The sequence below is a fragment of the Penaeus chinensis genome, chromosome 19, assembly GCF_019202785.1.
Source record: "Penaeus chinensis breed Huanghai No. 1 chromosome 19, ASM1920278v2, whole genome shotgun sequence".
Classification (NCBI taxonomy): Eukaryota; Metazoa; Arthropoda; class Malacostraca; order Decapoda; family Penaeidae; genus Penaeus; species Penaeus chinensis.
This window is the reverse complement of record NC_061837.1, coordinates 22,320,750-22,338,249: the sequence shown is the minus strand read 5'-3', so window position 1 is coordinate 22,338,249 and position 17,500 is coordinate 22,320,750. Positions and strand designations below refer to the sequence as shown.

Sequence of the window (17,500 nt, the reverse complement as noted above, 5' to 3'; positions counted from 1 at the left end):
GATAATAATAATAATGATAATAATAATGACAATGATGATAATAATAATAATAAAGACTATGATAACAACAATAATAATAATGGTAATAAAATAGCAATAACAATAATGATAATAATAATAATAATGATAATAAGGATAGTAATAATAAAAATTATAATAACAGTAATGATAACGATAATGATGATAATAATATTAATACTCATAAGAACAACAACAATAATGATAATGATAATATTGATAATAATGATAATAACAATAATAATAATAATAATAATAATAGTAATAATAGTAATGATAATAATAACAATGATGATGATGATGGTAATAATAATAATAATAATAATAATAATAATAATAATGATAATAATAATAACATTAATGATAATAACAATAGTAATTATAATAATGATAATAATGATTATTATTATAACTATAATAATAATAGTAATAATAATAATAATAATGATAATAATGATAATAATAATAATAATAATAATAGTAATAATGACAAAAATAGTAATATTGATAATAATGATAAGAATAATGATAATAATAATAATAATAATAATAATAATAATAATAATAATAATAATAATAATAATGATAATAATAATAATAATGATCGTAATAATAATAGTAATGATAATAATGTTAATAATGATAATGATAAAAATAATAACGACAATATCAGTAATGATAATAATGATAACGTAAAAACAACAATAACAATGATAAAAAATAATGATGGTATTAACAATTATCATAACAATAAAAATAATTATCCTAATACCAATAATAATGATAATGAATATGATACGAACGACATGTAGGATATGTATGATAAGGGACTGATAAAATGTTTCTCGGATATTAAAGAGATGGCCAAAGTGAATATCATTTGTAGAAAAGGTATGAATGAGAAGGAATATCTTGACAGTGCACGAGATGTATTTGATAGGTTTCGATTGTATCTTCGTCATAACTACATTAGAATGCATGTATTTCCGACGAAGATATAATCGAAACCTGTCAAATACATCCCTTGCACTGTGAAGATATTATATTCTCATTTTATTTATTTTTTTTGCCACATTTGTCGCAATGAATAGTGTCCGTGAATGTAAATATATATCCCTGACTGCAGGTATCTATTGCAAACGTGTCAAGGCCCTCATGCATCAAAATTGGAGCGTGAGGAGGAATCTATAAGTATTAGGGTACCTGTCCTCTCTACTTTAAGAAATTATGCTATATCATTTTCGCTCTGTGATCTAGGCAAGACCAGTTTCATTAGGCTTCTGTGATCTAAGCAAGAAACTCTGTCTTTCATAAAATCTGTAAAGGAAATTGTGGATCACTGTGAAAATTGTGAAGATCAGTGCATGCAATCAACTCAAAGTTTCTGATGGTAAAATAAATAGGTTTTACATGTAATTGGAAGTACAGGAGAGAAGTGTCTTTAAGCTCTGAAGAAGGGTAAGCTGCCTTATACTTGTTCTTATTCAATTTCTTTAGACTCGACGCAAATGAAGTGTGGAGTCAGCTGTTATAGTACAGCTGTAGAATTGTATATGTTATACACCCTGAGGATTCTTTCGGATTTTAAACGGTTTTACTGTATAAAAACATGCTGCTGCTGATAATAACAATAATAATAATAATGATGATGATAATGATAATAATAATAATCATTATTATTATAATGGTAACAATAATGATATTAGTAATGATAACAATACTAATGATAATACTAATAATAACAATAATAATACTACTACTGCTAATAATAATAATGATAATAATAGTGATAACAATTTGATTATTATTATCATTATATTTTATGATGATGATAATATTTGTATTATTATCATATAAATGAATCTATGATAATATAACAATAATATGATTATATTACTATCATAATAGCAGTAGCAGTAACATTAACGATAACAATAACAATGGTATTGTTATTTTTTGAAGGAATATTGATACCAGCAGCATTCATGATCATAATACTGAGAACACAAACAATAATAATGATCATGGTGAAGAGGAGTAGAAGGAAGACAGGTATGATGAAGATGACAGAGATAGTGATAATGAAGATGGTTGCAGTAATTGTAATGAACTTGTTGATAATGAAATGGCAATTATAAAAGTAATGAAAATGATAGCGATAATGATAATAATCATAATAATGATAATAATAATAATAATGGTAATAGTAATAATAATAATGATAATAATGGTGATGATAATAATAATAACTATAATAATAATCATAATGATAATAGCAATGATAATAACAGTAATGCTAACAATGAGACTACTACTACTAATAATAGCAGTGATAACGATAATAATGTGAAGACAATAACAATAATAATGATAATGATAATGACAGTAATAATGATAAGAATGGAACTTATAATGATGATAATGATAATAATAAAGATGACAGTAGTAATAATTATGATAATAATAAATATGATAATAATAATAATATTAATGATAATAATAATAATAATGATAATAATAATAATAATGATAATGATAATGACAGTAATAATGATAAGAATGGAACTTATAATGATGATAATGATAATAATAATAATAATGATAATAATAATAATAATGATAATGATAATGACAGTAATAATGATAAGAATGGAACTTATAATGATGATAATGATAATAATAATAATAATAATGATAATAATAATAATAATGATAATAATAATAATAATAATAATGATAATAATAATAATAATGATAATAATAATAATAATGATAATGATAATGACAGTAATAATGATAAGAATGGAACTTATAATGATAATAATAATAATAATGATAATAATAATAATAATGATAATAATAATAATAATAATAATAATAATGATAATGATAATGACAGTAATAATGATAAGAATGGAACTTATAATGATGATAATGATAATAATAATAATAATGATAATGATAATGACAGTAATAATGATAAGAATGGAACTTATAATGATAATAATAATAATAATGATAATAATAATAATGATAATAATAATAATAATAATAATAATAATGATAATAATAATAATAATGATAATAATAATAATAATAATAATAATAATAATGATAATGATAATGACAGTAATAATGATAAGTTGCCGCCTCTGACCTCGTCGAGGACACGCCCGCCGTGGCTCAGGTCAAGTCCGCCCTCGCCCGTGCTCATCAAGCTGTTAAGTCATTGACAGCAAATTCTGTTGTCACGCAAATGTGAATTTTAACTGATACAATCTCACTTCCCGAGTAGGCCTACTCTACTAGTATATAATGTCCTGTATATATTTCAGAATCCATTTTTTATATATCAGTAAAAAGTACCAAGAATAAATGTTGACTTTTACTATTACTTTACCTGTATTTGATTTTAAGAACCTGAGACCGATCAGGATAACCATGCGCATGATTCTTACATGCTACATTTAACTTTCACAATCAAGTGAAATGGATCACATTAAGAGCTCTGATTGCCTTCCGTAAATAATAAAGTTGAAAATATCACAGGACAACACAAGGAGCCCCATAGTTCAGTAATTTAATCGTGGGGATGTTTGAGCTGGGCGCGCCAGGTCGTGTCTAGTCGCAGTGTTTCTGCCGTGAGGGTATCTGTAATATGTGACTACCGTTGGAACTTGAAAAGAAATTGAGCCTGTACCCCTCCCTCTGCTGCAGAGACCACTCAGCGATGAAAGTGAATCTGCTTTTGAAAATGCTCTTTCCTTTCACTTATTTTTCCCCACGAAAGATGCGTTATCAAGAGAAGTAAAGTTAACGGAGTTTCATTTTTCTAATACGCCTTATGCAAATTAGTTTTTTTTTTTGCGTTACTAGATTCTACAGGAAAACAGTGTGTAGCTATTCTCCCGTTGCTGTCCAACTTGCTTCGAAAAGATAAAAAATAAAATATGGCGAACAGCTTTTGAATCGCTTTATAAGAACATGACAGCAGATTCTGCATTAAGTAAGCAGATTTTGCTTAATTGTTGAAGTTACATAAGCATCTGGAATTTCTAGAGGTTTTCGCTTTATGAAAAAGGATGGAGATGGTAACTTAGAGGTAGTGTGCCCTGCTGCTCCCGGAAACTTAGAGATGTTGAAGAGAAAAAGTCTGCAATTGATCTAGAAGTTTTAGCTGTCGTTGGACCCCGTGCAACACTTCGATAATATCTATACGGCCGACATTTTACGATCTTTACGGCCCATCGTCCCATTACCTGTACATTTAAGAGGCCCTAAATCAGCCCCGAAGGTCTAGATGTGAGTCATGATTCACCCTTCAGCAATTACGAACTGAAGTATAAACATTGGGCTTCCAATGGCATGCCCAATTCGCTAGTTAGGAAGGTCAACGTTATTGATAGCGTTGTTGATCCACTGAGTGCTGCTGTGTGCTGAAGTTATTTCATGTTTACAGAGGTGCGATAAAAAATTCTCTTCCTCTAGACGAATTACGACTAAGAGATGGTTTTTAACACCATCTACCAATTTTACCATGAACGTGTGATACAGCAATTACTAATTATTTGTAGGTACGTTACGAAGTATGGCTCTGAAGATTGGACATGCAACACAGCAACTACTATATTTTTTCTTACATATTTTCAGATTCATAAATTCAAGTGAGAATTGTCCGAGATTTAAAGGAACAAATTGGCTACAGGGTAGATTAGCGTCAATGCCGTAAGTCACTCAGCCTGTCGACAGCGTATCAGCAGAACCAAAACTCATCGCTATGTTCTAATTAATATCGAACATTTCTCTTTAATCACTCAAATGATACCATTCATGGCAAATGATGCAGAGTCAATAGCATCAGAATTCAATGCTTCATAATTTGCAAGTAAATCATTCAAGTAGGCGTGTAAAATGTTGAGTTGAAACCATACGCCACTATTTATCATACGCAGGCTTAACGCAGGTTAAGCTTCACCATGGAGATGTAGTGTATTAACTGGTATTTTTATTTTTCTGTCGTACTACACGGAATGCGTCAACACAATTCAGTAAAATAAAACGCCTTCTCATACTATAGATGTTTACCATTTAGGACGAAAGAATGCTACAGCAGTACAGAAATATGCCACATCGATACGCGATACGGTGAAGCTAGCGAACATCTAACGTAAAGTGAAGATGGCAATGTAGAAACTGTAAAACTTTAAGAAAATAGCATCCTATAATGACTCCTAGCAACATAAGACAAATTAGAAATAGAGAACAGCGTAATTTTATTCGACTCCCTTTCAATATTTAACAATGAATTGGTTAGTAAGTGTTGTGCCCCGAAGTTTACCAAACAGGTTAAGAACCACTGACGTATTTTGAATATACCCCTCTTATTTAAAGTGGATGGCGTTAAGATTAATATACACAATGCCTACTTAATTCTTAGTATAGGACGTGAAGTTGAGAAAAAATCGTGGTTGAAGTATCAGTTTTTATCCTGTCTGTACTTAATCGATCGTAAATACTTTGATCTTCGATTTTAATATCAAAACTTAGCTTTTGGCACCAAGCGAGTGAAAGTAAAAGTAAAAGAGTGTCACGGTTTAAGGGAGGTTCCTAACCCTATATGAGATGCTATGCAATGTGTTTATATGCCAGGGAGTGATTATGGGAAGGGAAGTATATTATATTGTTTATGAGAGGCTGCAAAATCAAAACTATTGAGCATGTATATATATAAACATGATAAAAAATAATATATTACCACGATAAAAATCCAAGAACATGAATTCACGAGTCATAATCACGAGTGTCAAGAGCACATCAACTCGTTCATAGCCTATGGTTGAGCCGTTCGAAGATCAGACTCTATAGCTCCACGTTGTTATAATGAAAAGGGAGACACAACTGCATTATTCCTTGACATGACAAAGGGCGAGGTTTTTCCCGTTGTACATTTGTCTTCTGAACTTTGCGTAAGTAGGTAATACTATAGGTAGTTCCTATAATTTAGATTTATATCATCCGTTTTGAGGCAGTGCTTGTTTGGCAGAATCCCGGCTCAGGAAGACAGAAGATAGAAGATGCTACATTGACAATATCCGAGAACTTTTGATATATGCCAGTGTATGCAAGGACGATCAGGTGATATAATATTGCCAGTTGATTAGATTTTCTGCGAATATATAGTGAGGGTCTCATAAACGCCAATAATTCTGTAACTGAAGTGACAGAACGATATAAGATTACATACAAGTCGTTTTTCTAGCGTGTAAATATCATTTCCCACTCAAAACATACTCTGCGATGTCATGCAAAAGTTCAATCATGTGGTCATGATCAAGGCTGGTATTAAAAACACTGAAAGTTTAAGGTCCTATCAGAGAGGAGATTCATTCATTCATTCGTAGTACCTCTTATAATTGGAAAGTAAAGTCTGAAATATATACAGGATATGTTTCATATGGGTGTGTCTACTCGAGATTCAAATTCGTGTTAGGTTAAGATCTGGTGATGAAATTTGCTGTCAACGACTTATCTGCCTTGAGTATACTGTGTTATGTCTTACTGTGTTTCCGTTTATTATTACTGCTCAGAATTCAGATTCAGCACATTATCCTGCAAAATATATGTAGGGAAGGAATCTCGCATTCATAGATGGTACATTTATTGTTATGAAATATATATATACACAAAGCTATACTAGACTAAGCCAGTTTCAGACTAGACTAGCGTAACAGCGGGATTTCCTGCCAACTTAGCAGCTTGATGAGCACGGGCGAGGGCGGACTTGACCTGAGCCACGGCGGGCGTGTCCTCGACGAGGTCAGAGGCGGCCACCCTGAAGCCAGAACCGGGGGCGGCGGCGTACTTCCTCACCTGGACGTCCCCTTCGGGGTCCACGTAAGCGAAGCTGCCGGAGGTACGACCCAAAGAGTCCCTGCTCTCCACACGGGTGTTGGGGCCGCCGTAGTGGCCGAAGGTGTACTGGCCAGCCTCGTCTTGAGTGTGGAATTGGCCCCCCACATGAGGGACGCTGAGGGACGGCATGGGGGGTTCAGGGGCCATGAGGGGCTCAGGTGGCGCCACTACGGTCACAGGGACAGCGCTCTTAACTACAGGGGTAACTGCCACAGGCGCAGCAGGAGCTACAATGGTTGCACTCTTGACCACCGGGCTAACTGGGACCACAGCTACAGGGGCAGCTTCGACGACGGCAAAGGAAGGGGCGGCTTTGACAACAGGGACAGGGGCAGGGGCGGATAATACCATTCCTAAATTTACACCTGGTTCAGGAATCTTCATAACAGCCGGGAGGTTCCACTGGGGACTGACCACAGTTCCTAACACCGTCTGATAGATTTGCGGAGCCGCGGAACATGTTGCTGCCAACAGTGATAAAACCTGTAAAAGAAATTGTTAAATAAAAAAGTATATTCATTTCGTAACAGAAATATATAGGGTCAGCACAGCACACTGTATCAAAATATTTGAACTATAATAGCAACATATATTTCCTTCGAACAGATTCCCAAAATCTGCCCTATTTTGACAAAGCAATGCCGATGTTTACTAACGATGAATTTCATTTTGAATTGCTGGGAAGGTCGTGGACGAAGGTATCTCTGGAGTGGTTATGGACGGTCTGCTGAGAATCTCGCTTTTATATACCCGCGCGTCCCCGACCCATGACCACGCCCTCCTTGGCGTCAGTTAAGTTGGGTCACTTCCAATAGAATTATGGTTGCTGATCTTTTGCATGTATATATATGTATATATATGCATGTACATATATACACATTTATGTCTTCATATGTATACATACTCTTACACACAAATATACACATATATGTACATATATATGTATATACATGTGATTGATGTGTACATACATACAGACACACATGTATCATCATCATTGGGGGGCTAACGCTGATGGGGACCAATGGCCGCATCCGTCCTTCGCTTTTTAGCCACGAGTGTCCCTCATGGCGAGCCTCTAGGCAGGCCCTCGGCCCATCACTACCTCGTGACAGGTGTGGTGGTCGAGCTGCTCAAGTCATGACCTAGGTCGTCCCAGGATTGTCTCGTAAAGAGACGACCTGACGGGCAGGGTCATCCACAGAAAAGAGAGCTAGGTGTCCGTATAGCCTGAATTGGCGGTCCCGGATTATATAAGTAACAGGTCCCATGCCGGTCTCACGGTGTAGCCTTCAGTTGGACACATGGTCCTTCCAACTGTACCCCATGATCGGGCGAAGGGACTTGTTACAAAAGGCATCAAGATGAGACTCCAAGGCATTTGATAGTGTCCAGGTTTCGCTTCCATAGAGTAAAACTGACAGTATCAAGGCCTTGAAGACACGTAGCTTGGTCCTTCTGCATAGGTACCGACATCTCCAAGTATTTTTGTTGACCGAGTTCATGTTGCCTAACCAATCCGTCTAATGACTTCCTGGTCTGATAGCCCAGAGACATGGACTACGCTACCAAGGTATGTAAGGTCTCTGTGACTTAAACATCCTCATCGCAAGCATTTATCGACTGAACAGGTTCCTCTAACAGACCTCCAAAATCCCGGATCTTGGTCCAGACCTGTAGGCTCAAGGGCTTCGCGTTATTGCTGAATGCATCAAGAGCCGCTACCACATGATAGCAACATCATCGGCAAAGTCGAGGTCGGTGTCCTTGGTATTGCCCAGTGTTGCTTTAAATAGTAGTTCTGTCCATTATCCAGTCAATGCAAGTGCTGAAAAGTGTTGGTACAAGAACATAGTCTTGCCTCTCTCCTAAGTTGACAGGGGAGAAGCTCCACACTTTACAGCGCTTTCAGTGCCAGAATATAGGCCTGCTATTAAACCAATAATCCGTGTCGGAATTCCCCGAAGTCTCAGGATCTCCCATAATGATTCGCAATGCACCGAGCCAAATGCCGTCCTGAGGTCGATGTAGGCTGCGAGCAGCCACGACCAAACTCACGACAATGACTTGAAGCGATAGGATAGGTCTACGGTGGACTTGTCAGGAATGAATCAAGACTGCTCCGGACTCTGGTGCCTTAGTAGGTGGTCACGGATCCGTTTCAGAAGAATGTGGGCTAAAACCTTGCCTTGTATACACAGACACACACACACACACACACACACACACACACACACACACACACACACACACACACACACACACGCGCGCACACACATATATACACACACACAGAAATACTCACAGATACACACACTTACACACGTAACATATATATACACACACACACGCACGCACACACACACACACGCAGATTTTAATAACATAACATTTAGAATGCCTCGACAATTAATTGTGGAAAGGACCCATATATTGACATAAAAACTCCCAAAATACTAAAACAGAGTCAATTAACGATTCCGTTGGTGATTAATTGAAGCCTGGACCTCAAAAAAGAAAATAAAAACTCAGATCTCAAAAAAACTAGCCCGGGATTTTGACCAAATTCCAATCGCGAGCCAATCAAGATTTACCCAAACGAAGCCCAGAAGGATTCACCCGATGATCCACCCGAATTAAATCCAGATTCACCCGGAGAGGCTACGCGTGTTGCTAACGTCGGACCTTCTTCACCCCCCTCAGTAAAAAAAGATAAAATAAAAAAAATAAAAAGATTCACTCCCTACCCACGACTATACCATGGCCACCACACCTTACCCTCCGGCGGCCCTGTGTGTTTTTGCCCAGCGCCACCGACCGGCCTTCGAGAGACTCAATAGTCGGTGCAGTGGCTGCGACTCCTTCCGTCAACAGTATCATGAGCTTTTTAATGACTGATGCAGTGCCGTGTGTCATGTGTCAGAGTAGCTGTGTCATCTCGATTTACATTCATATTCCACTGCCATGCTTCATAACACGGTGCGAAGTAATACTATAAAAGATTAAAGCGAAGGATAAGATCTTATCATAATATATTAGTGCTGTTGACTTTTATGGATGCGAATGCGTTGCCATTTTGGTGTATAATAAGAATGTATCACTTAAACGAAAAAGCTAGTTTGAAACACCAATTTATAGGTATTATCGCATATGATAAAACAAACGTCGTAGTATGAAGCATAAACAGAAAAATAGAAAGATAAGAAGCAAAGATGTTTTGATATATTCGGAGCATGAATCTTATCGCTTATGTTGCTTGATATATCGTAATGGTTTAAAAAAGGATTAATGTAACAAAATGTTTGCCCACATAAGTGAAAATCAAACTGATAAAAAATATATACATGCACACACACAAATATATATATATATATATATATATATATATATATTTATATACATTTATATATACACATATGTATATCATATATGTAAATATATACATACATGTTCATACATATACACATATATATACATATATATGATATATATGCATATATATAAATATACATATATATATATATATATATATATATATATATATTAATTGTATCACTCGAGTGCTTTTTAATTTCTATATATATACTGTTTTGCAGAATAAATAATGCAAATGAAAGAACACTTGAAAGGTGTAATCAATTCATACTTTTGAAGGAGTCTTTTGCATGTATAAGACATTTAGTAAAGTATACAATATCTTTTCAAACCTCAGATGAATAATTGGATTTCTTTCTCAAATGCCTTTATATAAATTTGAGAATCTTCACAACCTTAACCTTTACTTTAGGAATCTTTCGACAAAAAGCTAAAGTTCGTGTAGCCGTTGAGGTTCAAAGCTGGGTGTGGTCAAGGGGGGGAGTGAGTATATAAAGCCAAGCACTCCGTCCCATGACCACAGCTCTTCCTCTCTCGGCCTTCACAGCAACACCAAGATGAGACTGATCGTTAGTAATCAATGCTCTTGGTCTCCATTTGTAATGTATTTGCTTAGATATTCCTATTGTACTGGTTATAAAAATGGAATGGAATTTAGCTATGTAGAATACCATTGTTGGGATACAATCAGTTTTTTCAGAATTAACTTACTTAACTTACATTATTTTCTTTTTCAGGTTTTATCACTGTTGGCAGCAACATGTTCCGCGGCTCCGCAAATCTATCAGACGGTGGCAGGAACTGTGGTCAGTCCCCAGTGGAACCTCCCAGCTGTTATGAAGATTCCTGAACCAGGTGTAAATTTAGGAATGGTATTATCCGCCCCTGCCCCTGTCCCTGTTGTCAAAGCCGCCCCTTCCTTTGCCGTCGTCGAAGCTGCCCCTGTAGCTGCGGTCCCAGTTAGCCCGGTGGTCAAGAGTGCAACCATTGTAGCTCCTGCTGCGCCTGTGGCAGTTGCCCCTGTAGTTAAGAGCGCTGTCCCTGTGACCGTAGTGGCGCCACCTGAGCCCCTCATGGCCCCTGAACCCCCCATGCCGTCCCTCAGCGTCCCTCATGTGGGAGGCCAATTCCACACTCAAGACGAGGCTGGCCAGTACACCTTCGGCCACTACGGCGGCCCCAACACCCGTGTGGAGAGCAGGGACTCTTTGGGTCGTACCTCCGGCAGCTTCGCCTACGTGGACCCCGAGGGGGACGTCCAGGTGAGAAAGTACGCCTCCGCCCCCGGTTCTGGCTTCAGGGTGGCCGCCTCTGACCTCGTCGAGGACACGCCCTGCCGTGGCACTGGTCAAGTCCGCCCACGCACGTGCTCACCAAGTTGCTATGTCGTTGGCAGGAAATCCCGCTGTCACGCTAGTCTAATCTGCAGACAAGCCCTCATCAGTATACCATATATCTTTGTATATATTTTTCTAACAATAAAATGCACCATGTATGAATGACGTGATTTAATCCCTACATGTATTTTGTAGGATGATGTGTCCTGTTTAGATTTTGAGTAATAATGATAATCAGAAACGAGATAAGATATAACACAATACACTCGACGCAGAGATATTCAAATTCGGGTGTGGGGATCGTATAGTTTAAAAGTAATAGGAAATATCTCATTGTTCATGCAAAGCCATTATGTACAGCACAAGATTATTAACATTACACCGGGGATAAGAGGAACTTTAGTTAAGGATTTGAAAAGTTAATCCTAATCCAAAAGAAACCTTTTGGTCTCTTTTGCGAAAATAGATTCATTTTTAGAAATAAGAATAGAAGCTGGTCGAGAATTCCAGAATTTAAAAGGGGGATGAGATAAATGTCAATACATTCCTGCCCAATATGGCACACACATGCATGGATGCGTATATTAAAATAATTAACTTCTAACATTCCACTGTATGGGAAAGGCTTTTTCTAAATTATGTAATTCTTGCACCAAAGTAATAACAACATGATCGATAGCAGTTAGATTCCAAGAATGTTAAAAGAGAGCAAAATTATTTACAGCGTTCAAGGTTGAAAAGTTGAAAATACCAAAATCCATGGGGATGAATGAAAGCCTGTTAACATTTATATCAGAATATTCTAAATAAAATAAAATATGATAAGCAAATAAAGATAAATAATTCCTTTTCAAGAAGAGCCAAGTCATTTAACGACAGAAATCACTATAGATGATATAATAATAAACTAATAACAATATATTTAATAAGAATACAGCAAATAATTTAAATAGAGCAAATAGTTTGCTTTTCAATTTTGTGTACACTTTACTGTGTCTGTGCTTGTGTATATAATGTGTCTGGATTTCTATCAAGTATCACTCTCTTCAGTTTTTGTGTGTAGTATATGTCGAGCAAGGGATCCTAAACGAGTTGAGAATTGAGATATTTGGGGCAAAATATTTGTTTGGTTTTTGTTCACACGGGCACATATTACTCTTGTTGGACCCTTGTCATCAGAAGTGAAACATTACAGTCACCCCGTAAATACGTATCGTTCTCTATGGTTTGGATCAGAGAAAACGGAGCATTACGATCCCGGAGCGCCAATCTCTGCCCGACGCCCCTCCTCCTCCTCCTCCTCCTCCTCCTCCTCCTCCTCCTCCTCGGGCTCCCATCTCAGCCCGACGACCGAGAGGCTCTCAGCTGATAAGTGTAAATACCGAGTGCGTTCCTTATCAGGGCGGAAGTGCGTTCGACTCGGTGGACAAGGAACGAGAATGTTTATGCCCTTCATTGGATTAAGATAAGAATTAACCAGGAATTGGTACGTGAATAGTCAACACCGCTTTAGTGAAGTTTTAGGAATAACTTGAGTAAGAATAAGAATTTGGGATTAAAAATAGCCCGAAACCATAGACATAAACGGTACTGACCAGAAACACAATGAAGTAATCCAGTGCGACAGACGGACTTGTGTGCAATTGACACAACACATTAAATTCATTGCGCTCGGTAGCTCGGTGAGTATAAGGATATGGTAAAGCAAGCAGGAAGGAGAGAACAGTACCGGTACTACGATAGCATACACCGGTAAGTCTGTGGCTCCCAGTGTCTGGTGATGGGGTGTGGGACCTTGCAATTGCAGCTCCTTGGCAAGCAATGGGACCAAGAAATTTTCGTGTGCGATGAGAATTTTTTTTTTTTTCTGAAGTATCTGCCTGTCACTTCAGGGTAATGGAAGATGTCTGGGCTGGCTTATGGTAGTGCATCATTCAAAAAATTATGAAAGACGCTCCAGGTGGCTCTCTTAACTTTAAAAAAATATATATACCAGCTCTATTTTATCCAAATCCATCTGATATTGTTGTACACAGCTGTGTCGGCCAATGCCATAAGCCTCTACATTTCGTGCTTCGGCAAAGGCCAACAACCGCAGCCACATATATTCTGGTAAGACCGAGCTTAGTCTGGTGCATTATTTTGCTGTAAGTCACCAGGAAGGTCAACGAATTCTGTTGTACCAAAATGTATGTTGTGGAGGTGTGTTGGTTTTCCCTGCATCGCAATAGACATGGAAGCTGTGCCAAACAGCGAAAAACAAGTGGAAGTTGTGTGTCTTCTAAGCAGTTGCTGCATCTTTTTTGCATGGTCAGTGAGGATGGATTAGGAAACTTTACCCTTATGGTATTTCAGTTTGTATAATTCTATGTAAATACAGGAATTGCTCAATAAATGGAGATGTTTTGGAAATGTAAGAAAATTAGTTACAATGGATTGTATGATCATCAAGAGATACATAAAAAAATGCAAGAACAGAGAATGCATGGTCCTGAGAATACTATTTAGAGAAAATCGTGCAGGTGCATGTTAAATGTTGCAGGCTTTTATTTCTCAGATATATTTTCCCAACCAGAAATATCATCCTCTGCATAAGTACCTTTTAGTCTACTGGCATCCTTGCATCCAAGAATGATACTCTGATTAGCGCATAATTCATCAGCAGTAAATTATATCCATCTTTGCCTGGTAGTCATCACACCCTGAGTCTTGTATAAAAGAGATGTTACATTGGATAGTAATGTTAAATGAGTTATGAGCTGTAAGATGATGATAAACATGTCCTAGATGCAGAGAACGAAATCTTTATTCTTGAGTTCTTGTCTACCCACTGACCTTAGGTTGCTCGGGAACCAGAGTCAAGCCAGGCATTGCTGCTCTATCTGGGGAACTAAGGGAAGTGGTTCTGGAGTGATCTTTTCCCAAATCCTTCTGTTTTTTTTTTTTTTTTTTTTAGGTTAAGAGGATCTTTGGTTTGCAATCTTAGAATTTTGTTAGATATTGTTTCTAGAATATAACATGTCAGTATAAGTACAAAGCATAACATAAGCATAAAAGAAAGTAAGGGGAGGGTTGAAAAAAAACATAAAAGAAACATGTTTTGATATGATTATAGATCAAAACAACATAGTCACAAAACTCACAAACATACATTCTGTATTCACTGTAAGTTTCCTGTTAAATATATCAGACATTTTTTTTAGAGACCTGTCATACCTATTTTATGGGCTTGCCTCTGGAGTATGCTTAACCTTTAACGTTTATTGTACAGTGGGTCACACTAATGAGGACTGGTGTTAGGCTAAGAGTTAACTGAGAAATTAGACTAACTTTTTGTGATTTTTTTATGGGGCTATGTGTTTAAAAGTTTCACAATATCAGTGGTAGATTGATCTGAATCGGTCTTCGAGTACGGATGATTTCATTGTAGATTCTAAGTGGAAATGGATTTAAACTAAGATTTATTTAGGCCTTAAAGAAAAAAGAGGAATTAACATAATTAGGTTACATTCAGTATTATAAGTATTCAACCAGTTTTCCTTCATCACTATAAATTATTTTATTTGTTTCAGGGAAATGGCCAGTTGTAGTGATGGCTTGACTACACATGAAGCTCTTGTCCGCTTACATGAAGATATATCATCAGCGCTCGAGGAGTACCAAAAGTCTGAGGCGGAAAAGTGGGTTAATTTGAATAACCTTTATATTTTCAATTCAGTTATTATAATGATAATGATAACTTTATTAGTTTACACATGAAAATAACATTGTCTAACACATTTATACAGTTATATTATAAAACAAAGAAAAGGGCCAGGATGATTATAATTTTCAGTAGATTCTTCCTTTTGCTAGTCCTAAAGAAAATTTAATTTCAGGAATAAAGGCTTTGGACAAAAGAGTGTTAACTATGAAGCCTTTCATCGCAAGAGCTACCTGTCAGTCTTCAGATGGACCTCAGCGCTGGCACTCATTGTAGAAGGCATTGTGCTCCTGGTGGCTTATGCAGCACGCAGTGACCCGAAGTAAGAAGCTCTTTAGTTGTGAAGGGATCAGCAGGTTGGAAGGGATGGCTAATGTATATGATAAAGCTTACATAATATGAGGTGCTGACATTAATTTTCCAAATTTCAGATATCAGTACCTTCCTGCAGAATCTTTCTTCATTTTTGCTGCAGTGATTCTCAATGTTTACCTGGTGTGGTGGGACACTCGTCTCAGACATAAGGAGCTCCCACACCAGACTCAGAATATATTAAGGGATCTAAAAGGTAAGCATCAAGAATGTAACATTGACAGAACAGTGTGATAAAAAATCATGAGTGTTTTTCTTCATTATAAAACCACTACAAGAAACATATCTTTGATTTCAGAATACCAGTCAACTGTCCTTTGGTCAGCAGAGAACTATCCACATCTACATGCTCCTTTATCCCCTTGCATTACCCTTCAGTGGACACTGAGAGATGGAAATACTGTTAATCTCCCTTGGTCATTGCTGGTGCAAGGAGATGTTATTCTTCTCAAACCTGGACAAAAGGTTCCTGCTAAATGTAAACCTTTGCAGGCAAGTTTCCTTCCCTGTGAATAAAAAGAAAATATAACTTGAAATGTAAAGGTTATAGATCAGATCTATATTTAACCCATTGGTGCTGGAATGGCCAATATATATGCCATATCAATTGTGATTTTAATTTCTTAATTTTGTTCACGCATAGATGCTCCGTGAGTGTAGTAACCATTTCCTTAATTTGTAGAAATGTTTAGATATATGTTTTATATTGTTATTAGTATTGTTGATGACATTATGATAACCAAAATGTCAGTAATATTGATATTAACAAAATTGATATTAAAAGCATTAGAAAAGAAAGACCCCCAAAATTCAAGAAATAATCAGGTGAGGTAATGTAGGCCTCATTCATACCTTGGTGACTAAGCATTGTGTGGAGGCATCTGTGTGTAATATACGAAAATTAAAATCACAGTTGATATAGCATGTATTTTTACTCTCCAGGCAGTAGCAGGTGAATGCAAACTATGAGTATTATATGATATCTTGTGGTACCCAGTAATAATTTCTAAATTCTGTATGAAATTACAAAACACTAATAAAGCATCGGTTTTAACTTATAGGAGAGCGGTACAGGGAGTAGTGGGGAACTTCACTTAGGGGATATATACTCCCCAAGTCTAGAGGGTATTGGAGAAGGATTCAGCTCTCCGAAGGCACGGACACCTCTCAAACCACAACCTCATTTAGTGTTGGAAACCCCATATATCACAAATTTAAGGATTGTGCTGGCAGAAGCTCTTAATCGACCAATAACAGTTTTTAATAAACAGAGGTTTTTAATCTTCAGTTGGGCTATGGAGACCGTCATTTTACCTGTAGTTGTGGTAAGTTAAGCATAATTTTTGTTTATTAGTATTTCTTCATAAGTTTTAAATACAAAGATATTCATATTTTCTTTCAAAACCATTTTCACCTAATCTAGTTTTCACTTGCAGATTCTGATGTTGATAATCAACATCTTGAGAGTATACTATGGAGACTGGGTTGGCCACTGGTCTGAGGTGCTCCTAATAGGGCCTGTATGTGTAGCTCTCCCCTTGATTCCCCTTGGCCTGCCTCTGGTTTGGTTAACGCTGAATTGGTTAGGCATTGCCCGGATTCTCACTATGTATCACCATGCAAAGCATATGCAGGTAAGGTTTTGTTTACTTTTATTGTGTGTGTTTACTATTTTTAGATTTTTTTTTTTTTATACCTTTTTAAATGATTTATTGTCTAAAAACCCTATCTTTGTTCTTAGAGTGATCCAGTGGAAGATCCATTTGAAGATGCAGAGCTTGAA

The 17,500-nt window shown here is 36.6% G+C and overlaps 3 protein-coding genes across 3 annotated transcripts in view; 2 read left to right on the top strand and 1 right to left on the bottom strand.

The window, feature by feature from the left end:
- Positions 1-6,659: 6,659 nt before the first annotated feature.
- LOC125035431 (ESX-1 secretion-associated protein EspK-like) lies at positions 6,660-7,693 on the bottom strand. Its single transcript, XM_047627819.1, has 2 exons — positions 7,587-7,693; positions 6,660-7,413 (listed from the first exon to the last, which is right to left on the bottom strand). The coding sequence occupies exons 1-2, from the start codon at positions 7,596-7,598 to the stop codon at positions 6,733-6,735; spliced, it is 693 nt and encodes a 230-aa protein (XP_047483775.1). The 5' UTR covers positions 7,599-7,693; the 3' UTR covers positions 6,660-6,732.
- A 1,231-nt stretch (positions 7,694-8,924) lies between these two features.
- On the top strand, positions 8,925-11,807 carry LOC125034953. Its single transcript, XM_047627000.1, has 5 exons — positions 8,925-8,957; positions 9,396-9,412; positions 9,739-9,916; positions 10,767-10,874; positions 11,043-11,807. Exons 1-5 carry the CDS (start codon positions 8,925-8,927, stop codon positions 11,805-11,807), a joined length of 1,101 nt encoding a protein of 366 aa, XP_047482956.1.
- A 1,167-nt stretch (positions 11,808-12,974) lies between these two features.
- LOC125034952 (transmembrane protein 94-like) overlaps positions 12,975-17,500 on the top strand; it is a 40,460-nt gene continuing 35,934 nt past the window's right edge. Inside the window, exons 1-8 of the mRNA XM_047626999.1 lie at positions 12,975-13,394; positions 15,215-15,322; positions 15,521-15,667; positions 15,777-15,913; positions 16,016-16,209; positions 16,779-17,042; positions 17,154-17,351; positions 17,459-17,500. The exon at positions 17,459-17,500 is cut by the window's right edge and continues 129 nt beyond it. Of these exons, the coding sequence (XP_047482955.1) occupies positions 13,339-13,394; positions 15,215-15,322; positions 15,521-15,667; positions 15,777-15,913; positions 16,016-16,209; positions 16,779-17,042; positions 17,154-17,351; positions 17,459-17,500 (1,146 nt within the window). The 5' untranslated portion in view covers positions 12,975-13,338. The remainder of the gene's footprint in view (positions 13,395-15,214; positions 15,323-15,520; positions 15,668-15,776; positions 15,914-16,015; positions 16,210-16,778; positions 17,043-17,153; positions 17,352-17,458) is intronic.

Excerpts from the sequence above, each read along its gene's own strand:
- LOC125034953 (XM_047627000.1), top strand. The coding sequence starts at position 8,925 with ATGCACCGAGCCAAATGCCGTCCTGAGGTCGAT. Across the intron at positions 9,917-10,766 it reads GCTTCATAACACGGTGCGAA|CTGGGTGTGGTCAAGGGGGG; the intron begins GTAATACTATAA and ends TGAGGTTCAAAG. Across the intron at positions 10,875-11,042 it reads ACACCAAGATGAGACTGATC|GTTTTATCACTGTTGGCAGC; the intron begins GTTAGTAATCAA and ends TTTCTTTTTCAG.